Source organism: Physeter macrocephalus, chromosome 5 (genome assembly GCF_002837175.3).
Source record: "Physeter macrocephalus isolate SW-GA chromosome 5, ASM283717v5, whole genome shotgun sequence".
Classification (NCBI taxonomy): domain Eukaryota; kingdom Metazoa; phylum Chordata; class Mammalia; order Artiodactyla; family Physeteridae; genus Physeter; species Physeter macrocephalus.
Genome location: NC_041218.1, coordinates 105,840,457 through 105,860,818, shown reverse-complemented (window position 1 = coordinate 105,860,818; position 20,362 = coordinate 105,840,457). Strand labels below are relative to the sequence as shown.

Here is a 20,362-nt window from a genome sequence, read left to right as displayed (position 1 = left end):
GATTTGTTAAAACTGGCTTTAGAATTGTTATGTCTGTGTTCGTGACTGATACTGGTCTGTCTTCTTGTAGTGTCTTTGGTTTTGGTATCAAGGAAACACTCATGGCGTGAGTTGGAAATTTTCCCTCCTTTTGAATTTTCTGTAAGAGTTATGGTAGTATTGGTATTATTTCTTCCTTAAAATGATTGGAAGTGAAGTCATCTGTCTCCATAGTTTTCTTTTGGGGAAGTGTTTTATCTGTAAATTTGATTTTTAATACATATAGGGCTATTTAGATTAGATATTTTCTATAAACTTTGATAACTTTATATGTTTCAAAGATTGGTGAATTTTACTTACGTTGTCAAATTTATCAGCATAAAGTTGTTCACAACATTCCCTTAGTATTCTTTTAATATCTATAGAATCTACAGTGATGACACTACACTCATATCTGAGATTTGTAATTTGTGTTCTCTCTTTCTGTATCTGTCTAAAAGCAGCCATTTCGGGGTTCATTAATTTCCTCTACTGTTTTACTATTTCATTTTTTCACTCAAATGTTTATTATTTTTTGTTTTCTTTTTATGTTTGGTTTATTTTACTAGTTCCACCTTAGGTGGAAGCTGAGGTCATTGATTTTAATTTTTAATATAGTTCTTTAGTGCTATAAAATTTCCTCTAGAAGCATCCAAAACTTTTATGTTGTGTTTTTATTTTCGTTTAGTTCAAAATACTTTTTAATTTCACTTTTGATTTCTTTGTCCTAGGTTTTATTTAGAAGTGTGTTACATCATTTTCAAACATTTGGTAATTTTCCTTTCATAAATTTCTAAGTTAATTCCATTATGGACAGAGAACATAAGTTGTATGATTTGAATCCTTTTAAACTTATTGAGGCTTGTCTTCTGACCCAGAATATTGTCTATCTTGGTAAATGTTCCATGTGCACTTGAAAAGAATGTGTATTCTGCTGTCGTTACGTGGAATGTTTTATAAACATCAATTAGGTCATTAAATATCCTAGGTCCTTTCTCATTTTTTTCCATTTGTTCTATCAATTTTTGAAAGAGAAACTCAATTGCAATTTCTTTCCTTGGAATTCCCTCTTTCTCTCTCTGAAGCTTTCTAATCTATGGCACCCAGCAATTAGTAAATCTAGATTCCTAAAAGGAAGTTCTTTAGGCTACTTCCATCTTTTCCCTCCCATCCTTTTTCTTATTCTTGTCATATAGTTCAGTCTTGCACATACTATCAACCCCACACTGCATTGTTATTATTTTTTAAACAGTTAATTATCTTTTCAAGAGACTTGAATCATAAGGGAAAAAATATTTTTTAGGTATAATTGACAAATAAAATTGTAAAATATTTAAAATGTACATCAAGTGACTTAATATTTACATATACAGAAAATTGTGTTTATTTAGTTGCCACTTCCAGAACTTTTCATTCAGTTATATAGATCTGCTTTTCCTTCTGGTATTAACTTCCTTTTGCCTAATGAACTTCCTTTAAAGTTTCTCATAATGCATGTCTTCTGGTGATGGATTCTTTCAGTTTTCTTATGTTTGAGAAAGATTTCATTTTGCTTTAGTCTTTGAAAGATATTTTCACTGGGAATAAAAGTTCATAGTTTTGTTTTTTTTTTCTCTCAATACTTCCATACACTATCTTCTTGTTCCCATAGTTTCTGATGAGAAATTTGCTGTTATCTGTATATTTGTTTCTCTATACAAATGTCTTTTTCCCCTGGTTGCTTTTAGGCTTTCTTTTATCACTGGTTTTGATCTGCCTTGATATAGTTTTCTTCATGGAAACTATTGTGAAGTTGGTGTTCCTGGAGCTTTTTGAATCTGTGGATTAACAGGTGGGTGGGTAGCAAAAAGCAACACAGGTAGTTGCATTGCCTAGTGTCCATTCCTAGTCACGTTTGGAACGTGGGGAATGCAGAAAAATCTCCCTTATCGTAGTTACAATTTTAAAAAGCCTGCAATAATGGGAAAAATCCAGGCATTATTTCTTCAAAGATCTTTTCTGTCCCCACTCTCTCCTCTTTCTCAGGACTCCAGGTGCACATACATTATGCTTCTTGAAGTTGTCTCGCAATTCACTATGTTCATTGTATTCATTCACTTTTCTCTGTGTATTTCTTTCTGTATTTCATTGTGGGTAGTTTCTATCACTCTGTCTTCAAGTTCACTAAGATTTCCTTCTGCAATGTCCAGTTTGTCACCCTACCCATAAAGTTCTCATCTTACACACTCTAATTTTTATCTCTAGAATTTTTATTTGAATATTTTCTCTATTTTCCATGTTTCTACTTAACTTTCCAACATATAAAGTACAGTTTTAGTTACTATTTAAGATGCCTGTCTGCTCATTCTAGCATCTGTGCCAGTCTGGGTTAGTGTTGATCCATTGACTTATATCATTTTTGCGACATAAAGTTTAGTTACTTGGACACTGTTGGATGGATCCTTTCAGGTCTTTCTTTTAAAATTGGTTAGATGGGACTGGAGCAATACTCAGTCTAGAAGTAATGATTTTCTCCTACCTGGGCAAGACCCTTCTGCTTGTTTACCTAATTGCCCATGGATATTGGGGTTTCTAGTCTACAGGTGGGAATAGGTACTAGTCCCTGACCTGTGTGAGTGGTGGGAGCTGCTCCCTTTAACCCTTTGAGGTGGTTCTTTCCCTAGCCTCAGATAATTTCCTCATACATGGTACTCAGCTGAATACTCGAATTGGACCCTCTGCAGATCTTGGATCTCTCTCTCTCTCTTCAGCTTTCTAACCTATGGCACCCAGCAATTAGTAACTCTAGTTTCTGGGTCCACCCTCACTCTCTTCTCAACTTCCTCATGTCAGGGTGTCTTCTGAGATCTCTCTGAATTCCCCTCCATGCACTGGGGCTTGGAAATACTCTCAAGGCAGTAAGTTGGGGACATTGTAAGTCTCACGTTGTTTGTTTCCAACTTTCAGGGGTTACTACCCTTCATTGCCAGGCTTCCAGTGTCTTGAAAACCAATGTTTCATCTATTTTGCCTTGTTTTGGTAGTTTCAGGGAGGAGGTCAAATCCAGTCTCTTTGTTAATCCTGGAAGGAAATGCAAGTCCCAGATACTATTTTAACAAACAACAACAGGGTAAACAAGGATTTGAGAGGAAGAAATTGTAAAGGTTGAAACCTTTCAATAATCCAATCATCCAATAACCCAGGGGTAAGAGGGTCCCAGACTCGGTGATTCCCACCATCATAATGACCCCAAAGTTGTTCAGCCTCGGGAAGGAGAACCCGCGGTATCAGCAACAATGGAGGCAGCTGTCAGAGAATCATGAGATGTAGAGCCCGTGTTTCCATCTTTCCTGTGCTTCCTTTCCGACCCCTTTCTGTACCACTTACCCCAGCACGAGCCTACAAACAGCACACACTCACACGTCAGAAGGCTCAGGGTCTTTCTCTCCCTTTCTAACTCTCATTGAAATGAACCAGCTCTGTCCCACTCTTTAAAAGGCTCACATGTGATTTATTTATTCAACAAGAAGCTGAAGTGAAATGTGCAAAGCAAGTAGTGGGACAGAAGAGCCTATGGTGTTCTGCCTCCTCCTCAAGGTCCACAGCACCCAGCTCACGACGGGATGATGGCCGTAGGGTGGTGGAGTGGGGACTGGCTGGAGCTGGTAAGTCTGCAGAAATAGCTTCTTATTTCACTTAGAGACCAGATCTCTGCATCTGTACATTTTTACAACCGGACCCAAGGAACCCAGTTTTCTGCCCTTTTTCTGCCTTTCTTGACGAAGCAGCCCTCAAAGACTAAAGACTTAAGTGAATCTGAACAGATATTTGAGATTAAAACAGATTAAGGAGGAACAGATAGAGCCTCATTGGCTCTGCAGTCACAGTCAAAAGCTGGACTTCAGGCTTGACCCTATTCCACTGTCAGTTCAACTTTCCATAACACTGGCCGTACTCGTGGGTTGGGGCATTTCCTACACACATAGCAGGCAGGCTAACTAGGTGTAGCGGTGTTAGAGGATAGCCATATGACTGAGTGACATCTGCAGATGCCCAGGGACACCATCTCACGGACAAATTTCCTCTCTCACTCAGGAGTTTATCTGCTCACGATGTCACTGGAGGCTTGGAGGTCTGCAGAGTCGTTAGCGTGACCCCATTCACCAACCAGATGGAACCATGGAGTTGGGGGGAGCTGTCCGCAAAGGCTCCGCATTCTCACACTGAAGCCCCAGTTGGTTACATCAGGAGATGGCTACTGCATCATTTTCTATAAAAACCAAACTCTCTCATGCCATTTTATTATCAGTCAGTGTTTGCAGATGATTAAGACTGTTCATTCTGTTGCACAAAGTGTAATTCAGAGGCTTAATTATGTCTGTGTGGAGTCAGGGCCTCCGCAGGACCTGGGGCAGAGAATCACCTAGGGACCTGGTTCAGAATGCAAATTCCCTGCTTCTTGTCCTGATCAGTGGGTCTGGGTGGGGTTCAATAATTTGCATGTTTGTCTGCAGGTCAACCTACAGGTAATTCTAGTGCATTTGTCTGTGATGCCATGTTGAGAAACACTTGTCTAATAAAAACCGAATTTGGAGGCAGAAGAGACCTGCGTGGTAGAGACATCTCCACAGCTGCCCATCAGTGTGGCCTAGGCAGGCCTGCCAAGGGGGATGTAAAAGATTCCCTGTAGTAAATACCGAGTGAAGTGGTGCCTTTGAAAACACAGTGCTTTGTAACCCTACCAAAGCCTTGTTCTGTTGATCCTTAGCCTAAATCCAATGCCAAGTGCTAAGTGTTCCCTAATCCTTCCAACATTTTTACACATGAGGTCAATATTATGAACCCCACTGTACAGAAGAGGAAACCAAGGCTTAGGGAGGATAAATAATTCTGTCAGGATCACATAGATGTTCCATTACTACAGAGAGAAGTCACTGGAGTAGTCAAGGGTTCTCCAGAGAAACAGAATCAACATGGTGTGTGTGTTTGTGTGTGTGTGTGTGTGTGTGTGTGTGTGTGTGTGTTTGTGTGTACTAATTTATTTTAAGAAACTGGGGACTTCCCTGGTGGTCCAGTGGATAAGACTCTGCACTTCCAAGGCAGGGAGCACGGGTTTGATCCCTGGTCAGGGAACTAAGATCCTGCATGCCACACGGCGTGGCCAAAAACTAAAAAAAGAAAAGAAAAAAAAAAGAAAAGAAACTGACTCACATGATTATGGAGAAGTCCAGAACCAGCAGAGTAGAGTGTAATTTCATGCCAAGTCCAAAGACCTGGGAAGCAGGAGAGCTGATAGTGTAAGTTCCAGTCTGAATCCGAGTCCAAAAGCAGGAGAAGACGGATGTCCCAGCTTTAAAGACAGTGAGGCAGAGAAGGGAGTCTCTCTTCCTCCGTCTTCCATTCTATTGAGGCTTTCAGTGGATTGCATGAGGCCTACTCACTGCGGAGGACCATCAGCTTTACTCAATTCAAATGTTAATTTCATCCAGAAACACCCAAACAGACACACCCAGAACGAAGTGTAACCAAATATCTGGGTGCCCCGCGACCCAGGCAAGTTGACACGTAAACTGTCACAGTCACCAAATGGGACCTTTGTTATTCAGCACCCCACTCTGGGGGCATCAGAATCGTGTGCGGGCTCCGTCCGCTCTTGTCTCCCTATGTTTATGTATCACCCGCTGCTGTGGATTTGGGGGTAGGGACAGAGGCACAGGGAGATGCCGTGAATGGGATATGAGCCTATGAGTGGATACCCCCAGTCTCACCGCAGTCTGCATCCTTTGCGCAGGAGCTGAGGGGCTCGCCCTTCTTGCCGTCTCCTCAGGCCCTGTAAGGCATGTGTCCACACCTGCCGTTCTGGAAACTGCAGAGGCCATGAGCACTGGAGGGGTTCTGGTCCAGGTGAAGCTTTGGGGGAGGGGGAGGGGAGCAGGAACCATGCATTCAGACCTTCAGTCCACACTCCTCACTCCTGGGGAGGGAAATGGACCCAGCCCTGGGCATAGGATAGTTTGCTCTAAGAACAGGAGAAAAAGAAGGCGGCAGATGGTCACCGTGATTCTTTGCTACTATTGTTGATAACATTATAACCGTATACAGGGTGTCTTCATGCAGCTTCCACCTTTTTTTTTTTTTTTTTTTGTGGTATGCGGGCCTCCCCCTGTTGTGGCCTCTCCCGTAGGCTCCGGACGCGCAGGCTCAGCGGCCACGGCTCACGGGCCCAGCCGCTCCGCGGCATGTGGGATCCTCCCAGACCGGGGCGCGAACCCGGTTCCCCTGCATCGGCAGGCGGATGCGCAACCACTGCGCCACCGGGGACAGCTTCCACCTTTGATGCTCAGAAAAATCCAGAGCAGTAGGCACTAGTACGTGCCTTTTACGGATAAGGAAACTGGGGCTCAGGGAAGCTAAGTGACACTGTGACACAGACATTAAATAGTAAAGACAGAGCACACGTTTGGATCGTCTACACTCCAAATCTCATCCTTTCCTGTGGGACCCCGAGACTCGCGAGAACAGAGGTGCAGGCCCTGTTCAGATGCCTGGAATGTCGTCTTTAGAATTCAACAAAGTTAGAATGTAATTGCATAGAAAATCTGCAGAATGATGGGAACGATTTGTTAGAACTTAAAGGAACACTGCTCAGGATCAAAAGGTGAGGCCCGTTTCTGGCAAGTGCTGGAAATGAGGTGGATTCTGGGGATGACATAGCTGAGTTGACAGATGTCAACTCAGATGCCGAACAGCGTGGTGGGGGGCCTGGGGAGTCAGCTCAGGCGAGCATCCTTCACCCAGACGTGGAGCTCCACCAAGATGTCAACACTAAGTGGTGACGGCCATCGGGAGGGAAGCCAGGTCCCGGGACGGGTCAGGGATCTGGGATGACCAAAGGTGTGCAAGCATTATGGTACCCCCCCGGACAGGAAGCAGCACAGCTGAGAAGAGCGGGTGACAGCTGCTGGAACTCAAGAGCTGTTTGAGGGAATTCTAGGTGGCCAGAGACTGAAGGTTGTAACAATTGGTTCTCTGGAGCCTGAAGAAAATGCAAAGCAAAACGACAGTGAGTGTCATAGCAGCACTGTCTACAGCAGCCAGGACAGCGACGCAACCTAAATGTCCATCCACAGATGAATGGATAAAGAAGATGTGGTACATATATACAATGGAATATTACTCAGCCATAAAAAAGAATGAAATGATGCCATTTGCAGCAACATGGATGGACCTAGAGATTATCATATTAAGTGAAATAAGTCACACAGAGAAAGACAAATATCATATATCATTTATATGTGGAATCTAAACTATGACACAAATGAATGTATCTATGAAATAGAAACAGAATCACAGACATAGAAAACAAACTTGTGGTTGCCAAAGGGAAAGATGGGGGAGGGATAAATTGGAGTTTGGGATTAATAGATACCCACTACTATTTTAATAGATAAAATAGATAATCAACAAGGACCTACTGTAGAGCACAGGGAACTCTACTCAATATCTTGTCATAACCTATAATGGAAAAGAATCTGAGAGAGAATGAATACATGTATATGTATTACTGAATCAGTCTGCTGTACACCTGAAACTAACACAACATTTTAAATCAACTATACTTCAATAAAAATAAATTTAAAAAAACAACAGTGAGCAAATATTGTCATCGTTAAAATTATCAAAGGCAAAAATATATATCCTGAAGAAGGTGTTGGGCAATGAGCTCTCTCATGCAGCTACTGGTGAAAATAAACTTATTACAGTGCTTTCAGAAATGATTTGGAGATACAGACATACGTATATAGTCTTAATTGAGAAAACATTCATACCTGTTGAGTCAGTTTTTACTTCTGGAATCTATCTTAGGAATCAAGCATGTCATGCAGCTGGGTAATTCTGTGACTAAGGGTTCAGCATCTGGAGTTGTAAAGGCCTGGTGTAGCTTCCTGGCTGCACCACTTGTGGGCTGTGGGGGGTACAGAATTTAACCTCTCCAAGCCTCTAGTTCTTCATCTGTAAGACGAGCACAATAATTAAATTTGAAATTTGGAATTAAATAAGACATGAAACATAAATGAGCTAAACTACATGATAAGTGCTCCATAAACTGTATTTCCTTTCCAAGACATCCCTCAAAGTATTACTTATAACCTCAAAATATCAGAATGATCTCAGGGTTATGCAACAGAAATCAGTTAACTAAAGCTATGGTAAAGCCTAAATAGACAATTTTACACCCCTTAAAAGAAATGTTTTCACTGTGATGGGAAAGTAAGTTAAGAAAAATAATTACAGGTGTAGAGAGATGGACACCGTCTCATGTAGCTACAGGTGAGAATAGAAATTATTACAATGCTCCCATGGGATGATTTGAAAATCTATTGCAACCTTTAATTCAGAATTTCTTATTCTCAGAATTCAGTGTAAGTGAAGAGGTGGACAAGAAAATCTTCAGTAACAGAGTTAGTAAAATAAATTATGGTTTCGCTCGACAAAAGAATAATCTGTAGCCATGGAAAATGGTGTTGTTTAAATATGTTATTTAAATGGATGCTATTAAAAATAATAAGTGAAAAAGGAAATTAGAAAACGTTATATGTTATAATTATATCTATCTGAGCAAAATATTTCCCTCAGTAAATTTATTCACGCCAATTAGCAACAGCTAAGTATGACATTAATGTCTCTGCTATAGACCGAGGTCTTTAACAGGACAGCAAAGACAGTGACAACACTCAGAATCTTGCAGAATCCGCAAGTGACACCACAAGGCCCTTCAGTGCCATTCGAAGGAAGATGACCGTGCTGGCGGCTGTGCCCCTCCGGGTTCCAGGAGATGATTTAGGATGGGGTCCTGCGCACAGATCCCCACACCCCCGTGTCTGTTCTGACCTTTTCTTTTCCTTTACTTTGTTTTCACTCTGCTTTCAGTTGACAATGAGTGGGTTGAACACGGGGCACTGCTGACATCGAGTCTATGCAGCCAATGTCCCACATTGGAACTCCCAGCCCATGGGGTCCCTTGTGAACGGAAAGTTCCAGTAGTGTTGAACACGGCCTGTAACCCGGTGGAAGCAATCCACTTCCAAAGAAATTCCACCCGCCTGGATTTTCTTTAAAACCTGGAGACAGCGTCAGCAAACCGAATGTCATATTTTATTACGACGTTGGGCCACCTTAACAATGCTGTAGGTAAAATCCCATAAATATTTGAACATGCACATGCTGGGAAGAACAAATAGTTCATGCTGTCACTGGGTGACACTGAAGTCCCCTCCTCCTAATTCTTACTTGGCTAACAAATTGCAACTACTAATTACACAGTACTGGAGAAAATATGCACATAGTTGAGGAGGGCGTTTCCAACAGATTCCTTTTCAAATTTCTCTTTGTCTCCAAAAAACAGAACTCTGTGGGACCCTGGAATAAAGTATAGAGGGCCGAGATTATTAGAGCACGCGAAGAGCAAGGGTGGGCACACGTGGCAGTGTCACCCGCGTGTCTGGGTTCCTTTGAGAGCATCTCGATCTCAGCAGGGTTCTGAGGCCGAAGCTTCGGAAAGCCGCGTCAGCCTCAGAAAACACCAGGAGTGGTCGTGGACTGGGAGAGTTGATATTTCTCTTACCGGAAGGGTGCGGAACACTTAGTCAAACCGTATTAATCAAATACTTGTCAGTGTCATTGACTTTAAGATGAGGTGGAGATGGAGCAAGGATTTCTAATAATATCGTATCCTTAAATTTTGGCCTCGTCTGCTATGGCTTGTTAAATTGCTAGGAAGAAGCAGAAAGACCCTCTGACTTTCCAGCTGCTCTCGGTGGACTCAGGAGTGCTGTGGGACCCTGGGGTTTCTCACACATTCAACTATGATGTCCGAAAGAGCAGGCAGCCCCGATCGAGAGCTGTGTGTTTGCCAGCATCTAGGCCAGGACTTCCTCCTGATTCCATTTAAAGACTGGGTCAAGTTGATAATATACTTTCTGTTAAGAAAATATTTGTGCCCTATGCTTAAAGACTTGTGTTTTGTAAATCAACTATACTTAGGTAAAAAAAAAAAAAATTTTTTTAAAGACTTGTTTGGGGCTTCCCTGGTGGCGCAGTGGTTGAGAGTCCGCCTGCCGATGCAGGGGACGCGGGTTCGCGCCCCGGTCCGGGAGGATCCCACGTGCCGCGGAGCGGCTGGGCCCGTGAGCCGTGGCCGCTGAGCCTGCGCGTCCGGAGCCTGTGCTCCGCAACGGGAGAGGCCGCAGCAGAGGGAGGCCCGCGTACCGCAAAAAAAAAAAAAAAAAAAAGGACTTGTTTGATTATTCATTTATTTAGTTTTCCACTGTTGTTTTAAATACATACATGGCAATGTCCCTATTTTGCTCTTCTTGGCCTGTATCCTTTCCTCTTTCTGCTAACAGCGCCCTTTTTCCTTTAAAAAACCACCAGTCTCCTACCTGAGGTGTGGGCTGTGACACCCCGTGCCCCCCTCCCACAGAAGGCCACACATGCCCCAGCTGGTCAGTCTGAGAGCCCTGTCCATGGACAGGCTGTGGCCTGAGCACAGCAAGTCCTCAGTCTCTCTGTCAGTTGAGCTAAACGTTAGAAAGGAGCTTGGCAAACTTTTTCTCTAAAGGGCCAAATGGTAAATAGTTGAGGCTCTGTGGGCAAAGTGGTCTCTGTTGTGATGACTCAGCGCTGCCCTTGTACCAAGAAAGCCAAAGACAATGTCAACCTCTAGGCATGGCTGTGTTCCAATAAAACTTTATTTACAAAAATAACTTGGCCCAGGCAGTGAGCCAAGTTTGGCTCATACTTTGCCAACCCTGGGTTTAGAGTATTCGTTTTCAACTTACACTCGGAAAAAATTCCTCAGGGAGGACAAAGAATGGGTGGTGGAGGTGGGGTGGTATCTCCCACCCTCCTCACTGCACCTCCTAAGGAGTCAGGGCAGCCCCTGTTTCCTCTGTTTATACATTGAGGATCCATTTACAATATTATGTGAAAATGACATTCATCAATTCATAAAAGTTTTGAAAATCAGTGACAGGGTAATAAAGGATGTGAGTTATTACTTATTTAACTTTGTTTTCAGGCTCCGAGAAGGAGGCACCATGTTGGGTCACGTATAACATCTCAGGTCCCTCAGAGAATCCCATATGGGAGTGAGCCAGACCCTCTGCCTTGTATACACATCACTTCACGACTTGTGTCTACCGTCAGCTTTGTTGAAACTTTTATCAACATGGTCTAACCACATCATTTGAAATTTTTATTTAGTTTTCACTGAATATTGTAGGAAAACTGATATGCTAGGATGGCTAGGCGAAACAAATATTAATATATGTGCTTTTAATATGCCTATTGTTGAAAAAGAGAGAAGGAGAAAATTCTCTTGTGGATGTAGACATAATTTTGTATTTTAAAAAGTCTTTCATGTGGAGAATTTGGAATCCTTGTGCACTGCTGGTGGGAATGTGATATGGTGTGGCCGCTACGGGATAGCAGAATAAATAGGTGGAGAGATGGGTGGTGGACTGAGCTTCACACCTTCCTGTTAGAAAAATCAGCTGGAGCATTTCCTGTCCAAAACCCTCCTGTGGGTTTGATGTAGAATTCCGTGCTTGTGGTCAGTATGTGATGACAAGATATCACCTCTCAACTGAAATCAGGGCCGCAAATTGGAAAATAGGCTCGTTGGAGACAAATCAGGTTTATGAATATGTGCAAAGCAAGTTTTGTTCCATGCCATGACAGCTTATTTGACAAATCTGGGTGATTCTAGAACTCTGTGCTGTTATGACTGGACCTGACAACCTTCTAGAACGTTTGATAGACTCGGGGTAGGCAGGTGATATCGGGCACACCGAGAGAACAGCAAATGTAAGGTCACCTCCCAGCCCTGAGAACCGTGCACTGTGGTGCCAGCAAGGAAACAGACCCGTGAGACAGCATCGATCTCAACGGGAAACAGATCCAGCGGCCGTGCCCCACATGACTGTAATATTTCAGGACAAAGCCAGCGACAGCAGTTCATTACAAGCACCAGGTTTTCTATCGGATAACAAAGTGCCTTTTCCACAAAGAACCTTTCTGTGGGTCTATGACCACCAGGGGAGCCGGCCCACCATCACACCACACCTGCACCTCCCTGTGGTTCTCCAACTTGGTTGCTTCAATTCTTTGCGAATTAGTATCAAACTAGTAATAATTTTGGAACAATGTTCGTATTTCAGTTGTATCATAGTTCTTTTTTTTAACTGTCCAAAGGAAAAGGTAAGATTTATTGGGCATGAGAACATTAACAGAAAAATGCTCCTCTACCCTCCCCCCTGACAATTTGTTAATATTTTACATTAATTTCAAAATAAGGACATACACCATATTTTCCACCTCCTGAAAAAAATCAACATAGTAATAAAGTCTGATTTCAGCGGCCAGTGGCTATTGTACTTTCCACTGCGTAATTCCATTCTATTCATTTTTTTACCCTCTGCTCTCTAAGTTGATTTGAAACTCAATGAAAATCTCATTAAAAATATGGCTGGAGGCAACCCAGAGAGGGAGAAGGAGAGAACGCCTGGGGGTCTAGGAGACACTGGGTGAGATGCTGATGTGGTCGCACTTTTCTGAACACAGCTGCCCCGATCTGTAATTTAGGCACCATATTTCGTACTGTAACTGTTTAATTTGTTGTTTAGTTTCTCCCCGTCTATGTGGGGTGTGTAGCAGTGGCAGGGGGAAAACTGCAAAGGGATCCTGACTCTTGCTAGCTTTTGTTGTGCAGGTGAACCATCCTGAAAGTACGTTTGATGTATCATAGGACTGAGCAAGTGGGTGACTGATCATTGATAGCGCTAGGGTCCCGTTGTGGAGGACAGGTCGCACACCTACGAAATGGGGACGGGGAGAAAGACTGTGGACTGGACTTGGAGGGCCCAGCTCTGTCCACAAGGAGATCAAGAAGAACCTGCCCCCGCCACCGCTCCAGCAGTACTGGCACACTTAGGGCCCAATCTTGATCTCTAAGAGAACTGGGGCTCCTGGAGAAATGGTGGATTCCAGGTTGGAGCAAAGTAGGATTAGCCTAGAATAGCTTATTCGGCTCCAGCAAAGGACGGGGAGTGTCACAAGGACATGGAACCTGTTCGAAGGGTGCCCGCCAGCCAGGCCTGAGTCACTGATGGGAGCTCCATAGCAAACAGGGACAGCGATGAATTACAAACCTGGGGGAAGATGGGGCTCAAAGGGTCCATACCAACAATCAGTACATGATTAATCACTTCATCCATGGGGGAGGAGGCCTAGGACCAGCAGGTGTGCTGAGAGACGCCTGATGTGAGTGTCTTCACAAGGAAACAACAGGTAGAGCCCAAATGAGGGGTGTCCTAATAAAAGAGGAGACAGGGGTGGAGGCGGGGGGGGTGGGGGAAGACTAGAAATGTTCCAGAGGAAACCAGGCTAAAGAGACAAGACAAGAAAATGTGATGCCTGACCCCAGACGCTGTTGGAGGGGAAATGCTGAAATAGATGTGCTGGGTGAGATGACGAAATGGACCAAGAGCCACAGATGTGTTGTATCCATTTACCTGTATTGAGGTGGATCCTGGGCTGTGGTTTAGGATGGGAGCACCCCTCGTCCTGGGAAATGCACAGGTGGTGTTTAGGGCCGTGATACGCATGTGACCAGCCCTCCACAGGCTCATAAAGTAGAAGGAGGAGGACCCAGCCAGCAGTAGGTGACCTCGGGTGAAGCCACACATGTGTTCGGGTACACGGTGTTACACACATTGTGGAGGGCTGTCATGGTGAGCGGAGAGGCCTTTGCTCACTCACGAGAAAGGCCTGTGCTCCCAGCTTGTTCAAAAGACCTGGATTCAGGATCCTTCAACCCCTGACAAAATTCATGTTGGTGGAATCTTATTCAAGGATAAAAACCTGATCGTTTCATGGAGATTAAGACATCAATAGCTGAAGAAAACTCATTGTGTCCTCCATTCTTTGGGGACCCCTTGAAGCAAAAATGCTTTATCCTGGAGGATGTCACCTCCCGTGGGGGATTTCCAAGTCCTGGGGCCTCGTGGGGGCCTGGGACACTTCCTGGGCTGTTCGAATGCTACTGTGGAGGTGACAAGTGCCCTTCGGTTGTGTTTGGCCTTGTTTTATGGGCTGCTTGCTCCCGCCGGGAACATTCCAGCAACTTCTCTTCGAAAGTTGGGTTTTTACTGCCAACAATGTTCCTTCACTCAATTCTGCTATTAGGAGACAGAGCATCTCCCACTTCAGGGCCTTTGTACAGAATAACCTTGCTTTTAGTGTGATTGAAAACGTTACACAGACTCATTGGGGAAAACTTGGGAAATACAAAAATGTATAGGGAAAAATAATGACCATCATCCTGTGATCCTGATCTCAGGTGGCCTCAGCCTGCAGCGGTTTGAAGCGGGGTTTCGGCTCCTGGCCAGAGACTGAAGTCAGTCCGAGACAGTGAGAGCACCGGATCCAAGCCACTAACCCACCAGGGACAGAGACAAGTGATGAGGCCCTGGTCCTGTAGGAATGAATTCCCACAAAGACAGAAAGTAGGGAAATAAATAATTTATTAGGAAGAAAAAGAGTACGTGAGGATAGACACACAGGAGGGCTCAGAGAGAGAGTCAGGCCCTCGTGGTAGTTTGGATCACTGACATGGGGCGTTTCTTCCGGGTTTCCTCTGGCCAGTCATCTTGCTCTGCCTGGTTCGGAGTCCGTCTGTGGTTTATCTCAGGGTCCTCCCCTGTGGGCGTGCATCTCCATCCAAGATGGATTCCGACGAAGAGGCCGGTGGGTAGATTGACATCACTCCCCTTTTGACCTCCGGGGAGCCTCTCTGCGCGTGAGCAGTCGGAAGGTCTCCTTGACCTCGGGAATGAGGAATGGGTGGCCTCTTTATCTCTTATCTGGGCGGGCTCAGCCTCTCCTATCATCCTCCCGCTATTACCTTTGTCTTGGAGCATCTGTCCACGGGGGACAAACTGCAGCTGCTCGGCGGGGGGCCCATCTGGCTCCTGCCTCAACCCGGGAATAATGGTAACAAGGACCAGCTAAATGAGACTCCATATTCGATCTGTTTCTTTGACTTTAACCTTTGCTTTTCAGTGCTTTTGTTATGATAAACGTACACAATGGCCTGCCTCTGGGAACCCCGCCCCTCTGCCTGATGGTTAAACCCAAGTGTCTCTGTCCAGCTCACAGGGAGACAATCTGACCCTGTCCACCTGTGAATGGCTACAGAAAAGGAGAATGAACACATCCCCTCCCCGAGGCTGGCCATTCCAGGGGATATTTGCAAAACTTCCGGCCTTTTTCCTTTACTTCCTCATCTCCTCCCCCTCTGCGCCATCAAAGAAACTGGCATCCAAACCCCATAAGATGGCTCTCCAGAGACACCAGTCTGCCATCTTCTCGGTGTGCCGGCTTCCGGGCCGCAACACCTCGTCTCCGAGGCAGTGGCCTGTCGTGCAGCAAGCGAGGGAGCTTGGACTCGGTGATATAATCTGTGATAAATCTGGTGCCTTTGCCTTTAAGCCTGCTGTCCTGTGTGTGAAAGAAGAGGGGGAACAAGGCCCCTTAAATTCAACGCCAGGTTTCCCTTGCGGGCCTGTGTGCGGCTAAGAGGCCAGTGCGGTCTTGGATTCCCAAGGACAGACCTGAAGCCGGTTTTCGGGAAGGAGGCGGGGAGCCAGGGGGCTTCGCAGGAGCAGATGCGGAATCTGCATCTTGTTGGGAGGGAGAAGGTCGAGGAGCAGGCGGAGAGGAGGGGTCTGCAGGTGGCAGCTGCTCTGTGGGGAGGGAGGGACAGAAAAACACTCCTCCGGACAGACGCTCCGGACAGAGGCGGCGGGCCCGGGTGGGAGAGGGGCAACCCGCAGCTGGGGCTCCATCCGCTGCAGGGTCCCAGGCTCTGAGCCCCCCGGCACCCCACCTGCAGCCTGTCCAGGGAGCGGACCCCGCCTCCTGGGGGAAGAAGCCCTGTCCCCCATCCGTCCGCAAACTTCCCTCGCCTGCCCGTGGTCTGGGAGGCACCTTCCCCAGGGGTGGCTAAGGCATCGTCGGGGAGGGGGCCCCCCAAGGGGGAGGCGAGAGTAAAGGAGGAGATGGAAGGAGAGTTAAGGGCCCACACAGCACACATTTCCATACGTGCCTGCAGGCACCTCTGAGCAGGTGCAGCGGTGCTGGCGTCACCACAGGTGCGGGGGTGGGGGCGGGGTGCCGGCCCCTCCAGGAGGTGACGTTCAGGCAGGAAAGGCCTGGGAGGTGGGAAGAAATGAGATGTGCTCCAGAATTAACCCAAATCCAGCCTCGCTGGGGCCTGTGAGCCACGGGGCGGGCGGCTGACAATAAAAAACCACAGTCTGGGCAGCTGAAACGGTAGAAATTTCCCTCTCAGGGCTCTGGAGGCTGGAGCCCCAGATCAGAGTTGTTGCCAGCCTCTCCCCAGAGCCTTCATGCTGTGTCCCTGGGGGGTGGACAGACAGTGCTCTCTCTCTCCTCCTTTGTCTGATAAAGTCACTAACGCAGTCCTGGGCCCTCGCCCTGTGACCTCACTGGGCCCTCGTCACCCCCCAAAGGCGCCACCTCCTAGTAGCGTCGCCTCGGAGCTTAGGGCTTCAACCTGTGGCTTCCGGGGGGACACGGTTCAGTCCGCGGGAGGTTAAGTTTCGTTCCTCAGTTGGTGGGTGTGAGTCCGTAGCTCGGGTTCTGAGCAGAAACGCTGGTTTGCCCCGGAATCCAGGCTTGCCGCCTTCTGCGCGGCCAGCTCCTCCCCTGACCTCTGCCCTCGGGGTTGGGGAACCTTCCCTCAGGCTGACGTCCACAGCGTAGGAAAGCCACGGCCGCGGCCAGTGTTGGTCAAACTCGGACACCAGGCGTTTTGCACCCTTCCAGCTCAGTCTGTCAGTGTGGAAACTCTGTAGCTCTATTCCCACCTCACCGAGGTGGAGAGAGAGGCCTGGAGCTCTCCACGCCCAGACTCACAGTTTTTGCAACATAATAGCATAAACATTTTCAAATCTCCATTCTAAAAGGTTACTTTGTCTGCTAACAATGGGGGAATCTGGATAAAGAAGGGGTGATTCTCGCAGTGTTCTTAGTTCTGTAACTTCTCTAGCTTGGACGTCATTTCCAAACAAAACTTGCTTAAAAGAGTGTGATAAGGTCAGCCTGTGTGCTCCAGGCTTCCAACCCAGCACCCGCGGCCCTCCCCTGCGCCTGGCCCAGGACTGGTCCCCTCCACGCGTGGAGAAGCGTCACCGTGGACCCGAGCCCCGGGCTGTGACTCCCCTGCCCCCTAGAGCTGCCTCTGTGGCCTGTCCTCTTAAGATCGGTCCTGAGGTTTCCGGAGAGCGTCCACAGTCTGGGTCTCAGCACCCCTTGTCTGCAGAGACACAACGCCTCCCCCGACCCCGCTGGCAGCTGCAGTGGGAAGGAGGCACCCGGAGGGACTGTGGTGACAAGGAGGCAGCTGGGGGCTCCCTGCGGAGAGCAGAGCCCCGGGGGCAAAGAGTGGACACCGGCCAGAGGCAGCCAGGCCCCAGAGCTGAGAAGCAATTAAAACTCAGCTGGACCTGGGCCCCGGGGGCGGGCCTCTCGGGAGGTCCGGGAGAAGATGACTCAGCACAGCCCAGGACCGGCACCTCTCCCGGCCGGGGGCGGGCGATTGCAAGCTCTCCTCCACAGAAGCCAGTTTTTAAATCTCCCCTTGGTGGATCATCTCTGCTTCTGCTAATAAATGCTGACACTCTGTACCAGCTTTATGTTCCGCCCGCAGCCTTGCGTGGACGATGGGGACGTGATGTTCCCGTGTTGAAATGAGACTCAGGTCCTTTAATAATTTCCCAAGGCTGTGGAGCGAAGAGAAGATGAAGCTGGGGTCCGCACACCTCTACCTGATACGGGGCTCCGTGTCTTCGACCTCTGCCGGCCCTGCGGCTGGCGTCTGTCCCTCTGCCGAGTGCAGGCCAGGTGACCATGTAGCAGCCCTTCCCCTCCTGCCGGTGGCCTCTCAGTCCTTTTCCAGCCCACTCTGGGGCTGTCTCCGTGACCTTGCCTGTCACTTGCAAGCGCTTCTCAAAGCGGGTACCCAGACCAGCAGGACCAGCATCACCTGGGGTGGGTGGGTGGGGTCTCTTATTGTGGGAGATCCCCACAATAAGATGGGACCCCGGAGGGCTACCTCCTGTGAGCCACAGCGAGCCAGCGGGGCAGAACCTGGGGGAACCAGAGTACAGGTTTGGGTCAGTTTGTGGACCTGGTTTCTTTAAAGATTTGACCTTGGTGCAATGTGGTCTTAGGTTAGCAGGGTCCCCAAACACCCTTAAACACCAGTCCTTTCTGAGGGAGCTGCTTTATCCTTTCCTCCTATTAATTCAGCCAATAATTTTGCAAACAGAGTGAGAATCACACAAAGCTAACCCTGCAGATGTGGAGACTGGACTCCATGAGGGAGAACAAACCAGAACAGGTATAACAGAAACACGTGCAAGGGTGGGTGGGATTGGATTATTGGACAGAGGTTATAAAAGCTTCTGCTGACTGTGCTAAAGCTTTAAGACAGATTGAAGGATGTGAGCAGGAAAAGGGAAACAGTAAGGATGTGTCAGGGCAGATTTGGCAAAAACAAGCCCAGAACTCTCAAAATAAAAAATGCAATAACCAAAATGGAAAACTCCATGGATAGTTTTCACAGCAGATTAGACACAGCTAAAGATAGAATTGACAACCTGGTAAGAGGGAAATCATTCTGAGCAGCACAGGAGACAAAAGGTGAACAACACAAGAGAGAGGAAGAGCCCCTGGGGTAGGTGAGAAGGACCAGGTGTAATTAGAGGAAGGAAGGGAGAGGCAGTGAGGCCGGATTCATTTTGAAAGAGATAACCACTGAACATTTCCCTGAATCACCAAGAGACACTGTATTTGTTTCCTGGAGCTGCACACAAAGCGCCACACACTTGGTGGCTTCGAACAACAGAAAAGTATCCTCTCACAGTCTGGAGGCTGGAAGCCTGAAATGTGGGTGTCGGCAGGGCTCACTCCCTCTGGAGCCTCGAGGGAGGGTCCTTCCTGCCTCTTCCAGCTCCTGGTGGCTCCTGGGGGTCCATGACATTCCGTTTACCTAACTTTCTTCCTCAGTTTATCTCCTTCCTCTCACATTTTACTCTAAAGATATGCCCACAACACACGGCTTGGAAATCCCCTCAGCTAAATATCCAAGTTGATCACCAAGTTCTACTTTCCACGGAAGATACAGACTCAACATAAGATGAGCTGTTCCTAACTAATGATACTAGGGAAAACCCCCTATTTTCAAATAAGGTCATATTCTGAAGTTCCAGGAGAACATGAATTTGATGGGGGGGTGGGGTACAATTGTACCCAGTATAAGCATTAACCCACCCACTCCAGAGTCCAGTGAATACCTAGCAGGAAAATCAAGGAGGTCCACGTTTAGACAAACCATAGAGAAAGCCAAAGATAAAGTGTCTTAGAAGCATGAGAAAGAGGTCAGAAATGATCAAATCAAGTGTAAAGTTTTTGCAGATGCATAAAGCATGATTGGAAACATACAGCTAAAATGTGTTCCAAGTTTTTCACTGCTCTGAGGTGAAAAAACTGCCTGGAATGTGGTGACGGGGGAGGGTGGTCCGCACCCTGTGATCCCGTACACTTTGGGAGTCTGTCTCCTCATCCGCAGAACACAGGGCTGGGCAAACTCACTATAACGTCACTTCTAACAAAATGGTTCTAACATCACTTCCAGAACAAAGAGCCCAGCACCCGCAGACCCGGCGGTGTGATGATAACACAGAAGTGTCCCACCTCCTGCTCTATCTCTTTCCTCTCACTGCTCAGATGTGAGAGCTCAAGTTTGGGGGCTCAGGGTTTAAAAGTACTGAGAAAGGCCCATCCACAGGTTGCACTGGGGCCCTGGTGCAGCAGCAGTGACCTGTGGCTTGTACTCTTCGCTTGTTCTAGATTCAGTGATTCTGTGTTGATTTTTTCCTCTCTCTCTAGCTTCTGATCCCCTCTGATCTTCCTCTCTGAGCAAGCTTCCATCTCCTGTGGTGCTGGGCACACCCTGAAATCCAAGGCAGAGTTCTCCTTCCCCCCTCCATCGCCTGCTTCGGGACAGACGCCTGACCCACGCTCAGGCCAAAGGACCTGTCCCTCCCCACCTACACAGGCCTGCGGACTTGCAGCCTGGAACCAGCAGAGGAGTGCCTTCCTGGACTGCTCCTGCCATAGCCACCACCCAGCACCCCTGCAGCCACCACCCGGCACCCCTGCAGCCACCACCCGGCATCCCTGGAGCCACCACCCGGCACCCCTGCAGCCACCACCC

At 47.2% G+C, this 20,362-nt stretch overlaps 1 protein-coding gene across 3 annotated transcripts in view; it reads left to right on the top strand.

The window, feature by feature from the left end:
• Positions 1-20,356, top strand: part of COBL (cordon-bleu WH2 repeat protein) — a 79,306-nt gene extending 58,950 nt beyond the window's left edge. For 2 of the 3 annotated variants that reach the window (XM_028490279.2, XM_028490277.2), the window contains one exon: positions 4,093-4,832. In XM_028490279.2, the coding sequence (XP_028346080.1) occupies positions 4,093-4,146 (54 nt within the window). In that variant the 3' untranslated portion in view covers positions 4,147-4,832. Of the gene's footprint in view, positions 1-4,092; positions 4,833-20,034 lie in introns of those variants that run through there. The other variant, XM_028490280.2, reaches the window with a different exon arrangement.
• Positions 20,357-20,362: the final 6 nt, after the last annotated feature.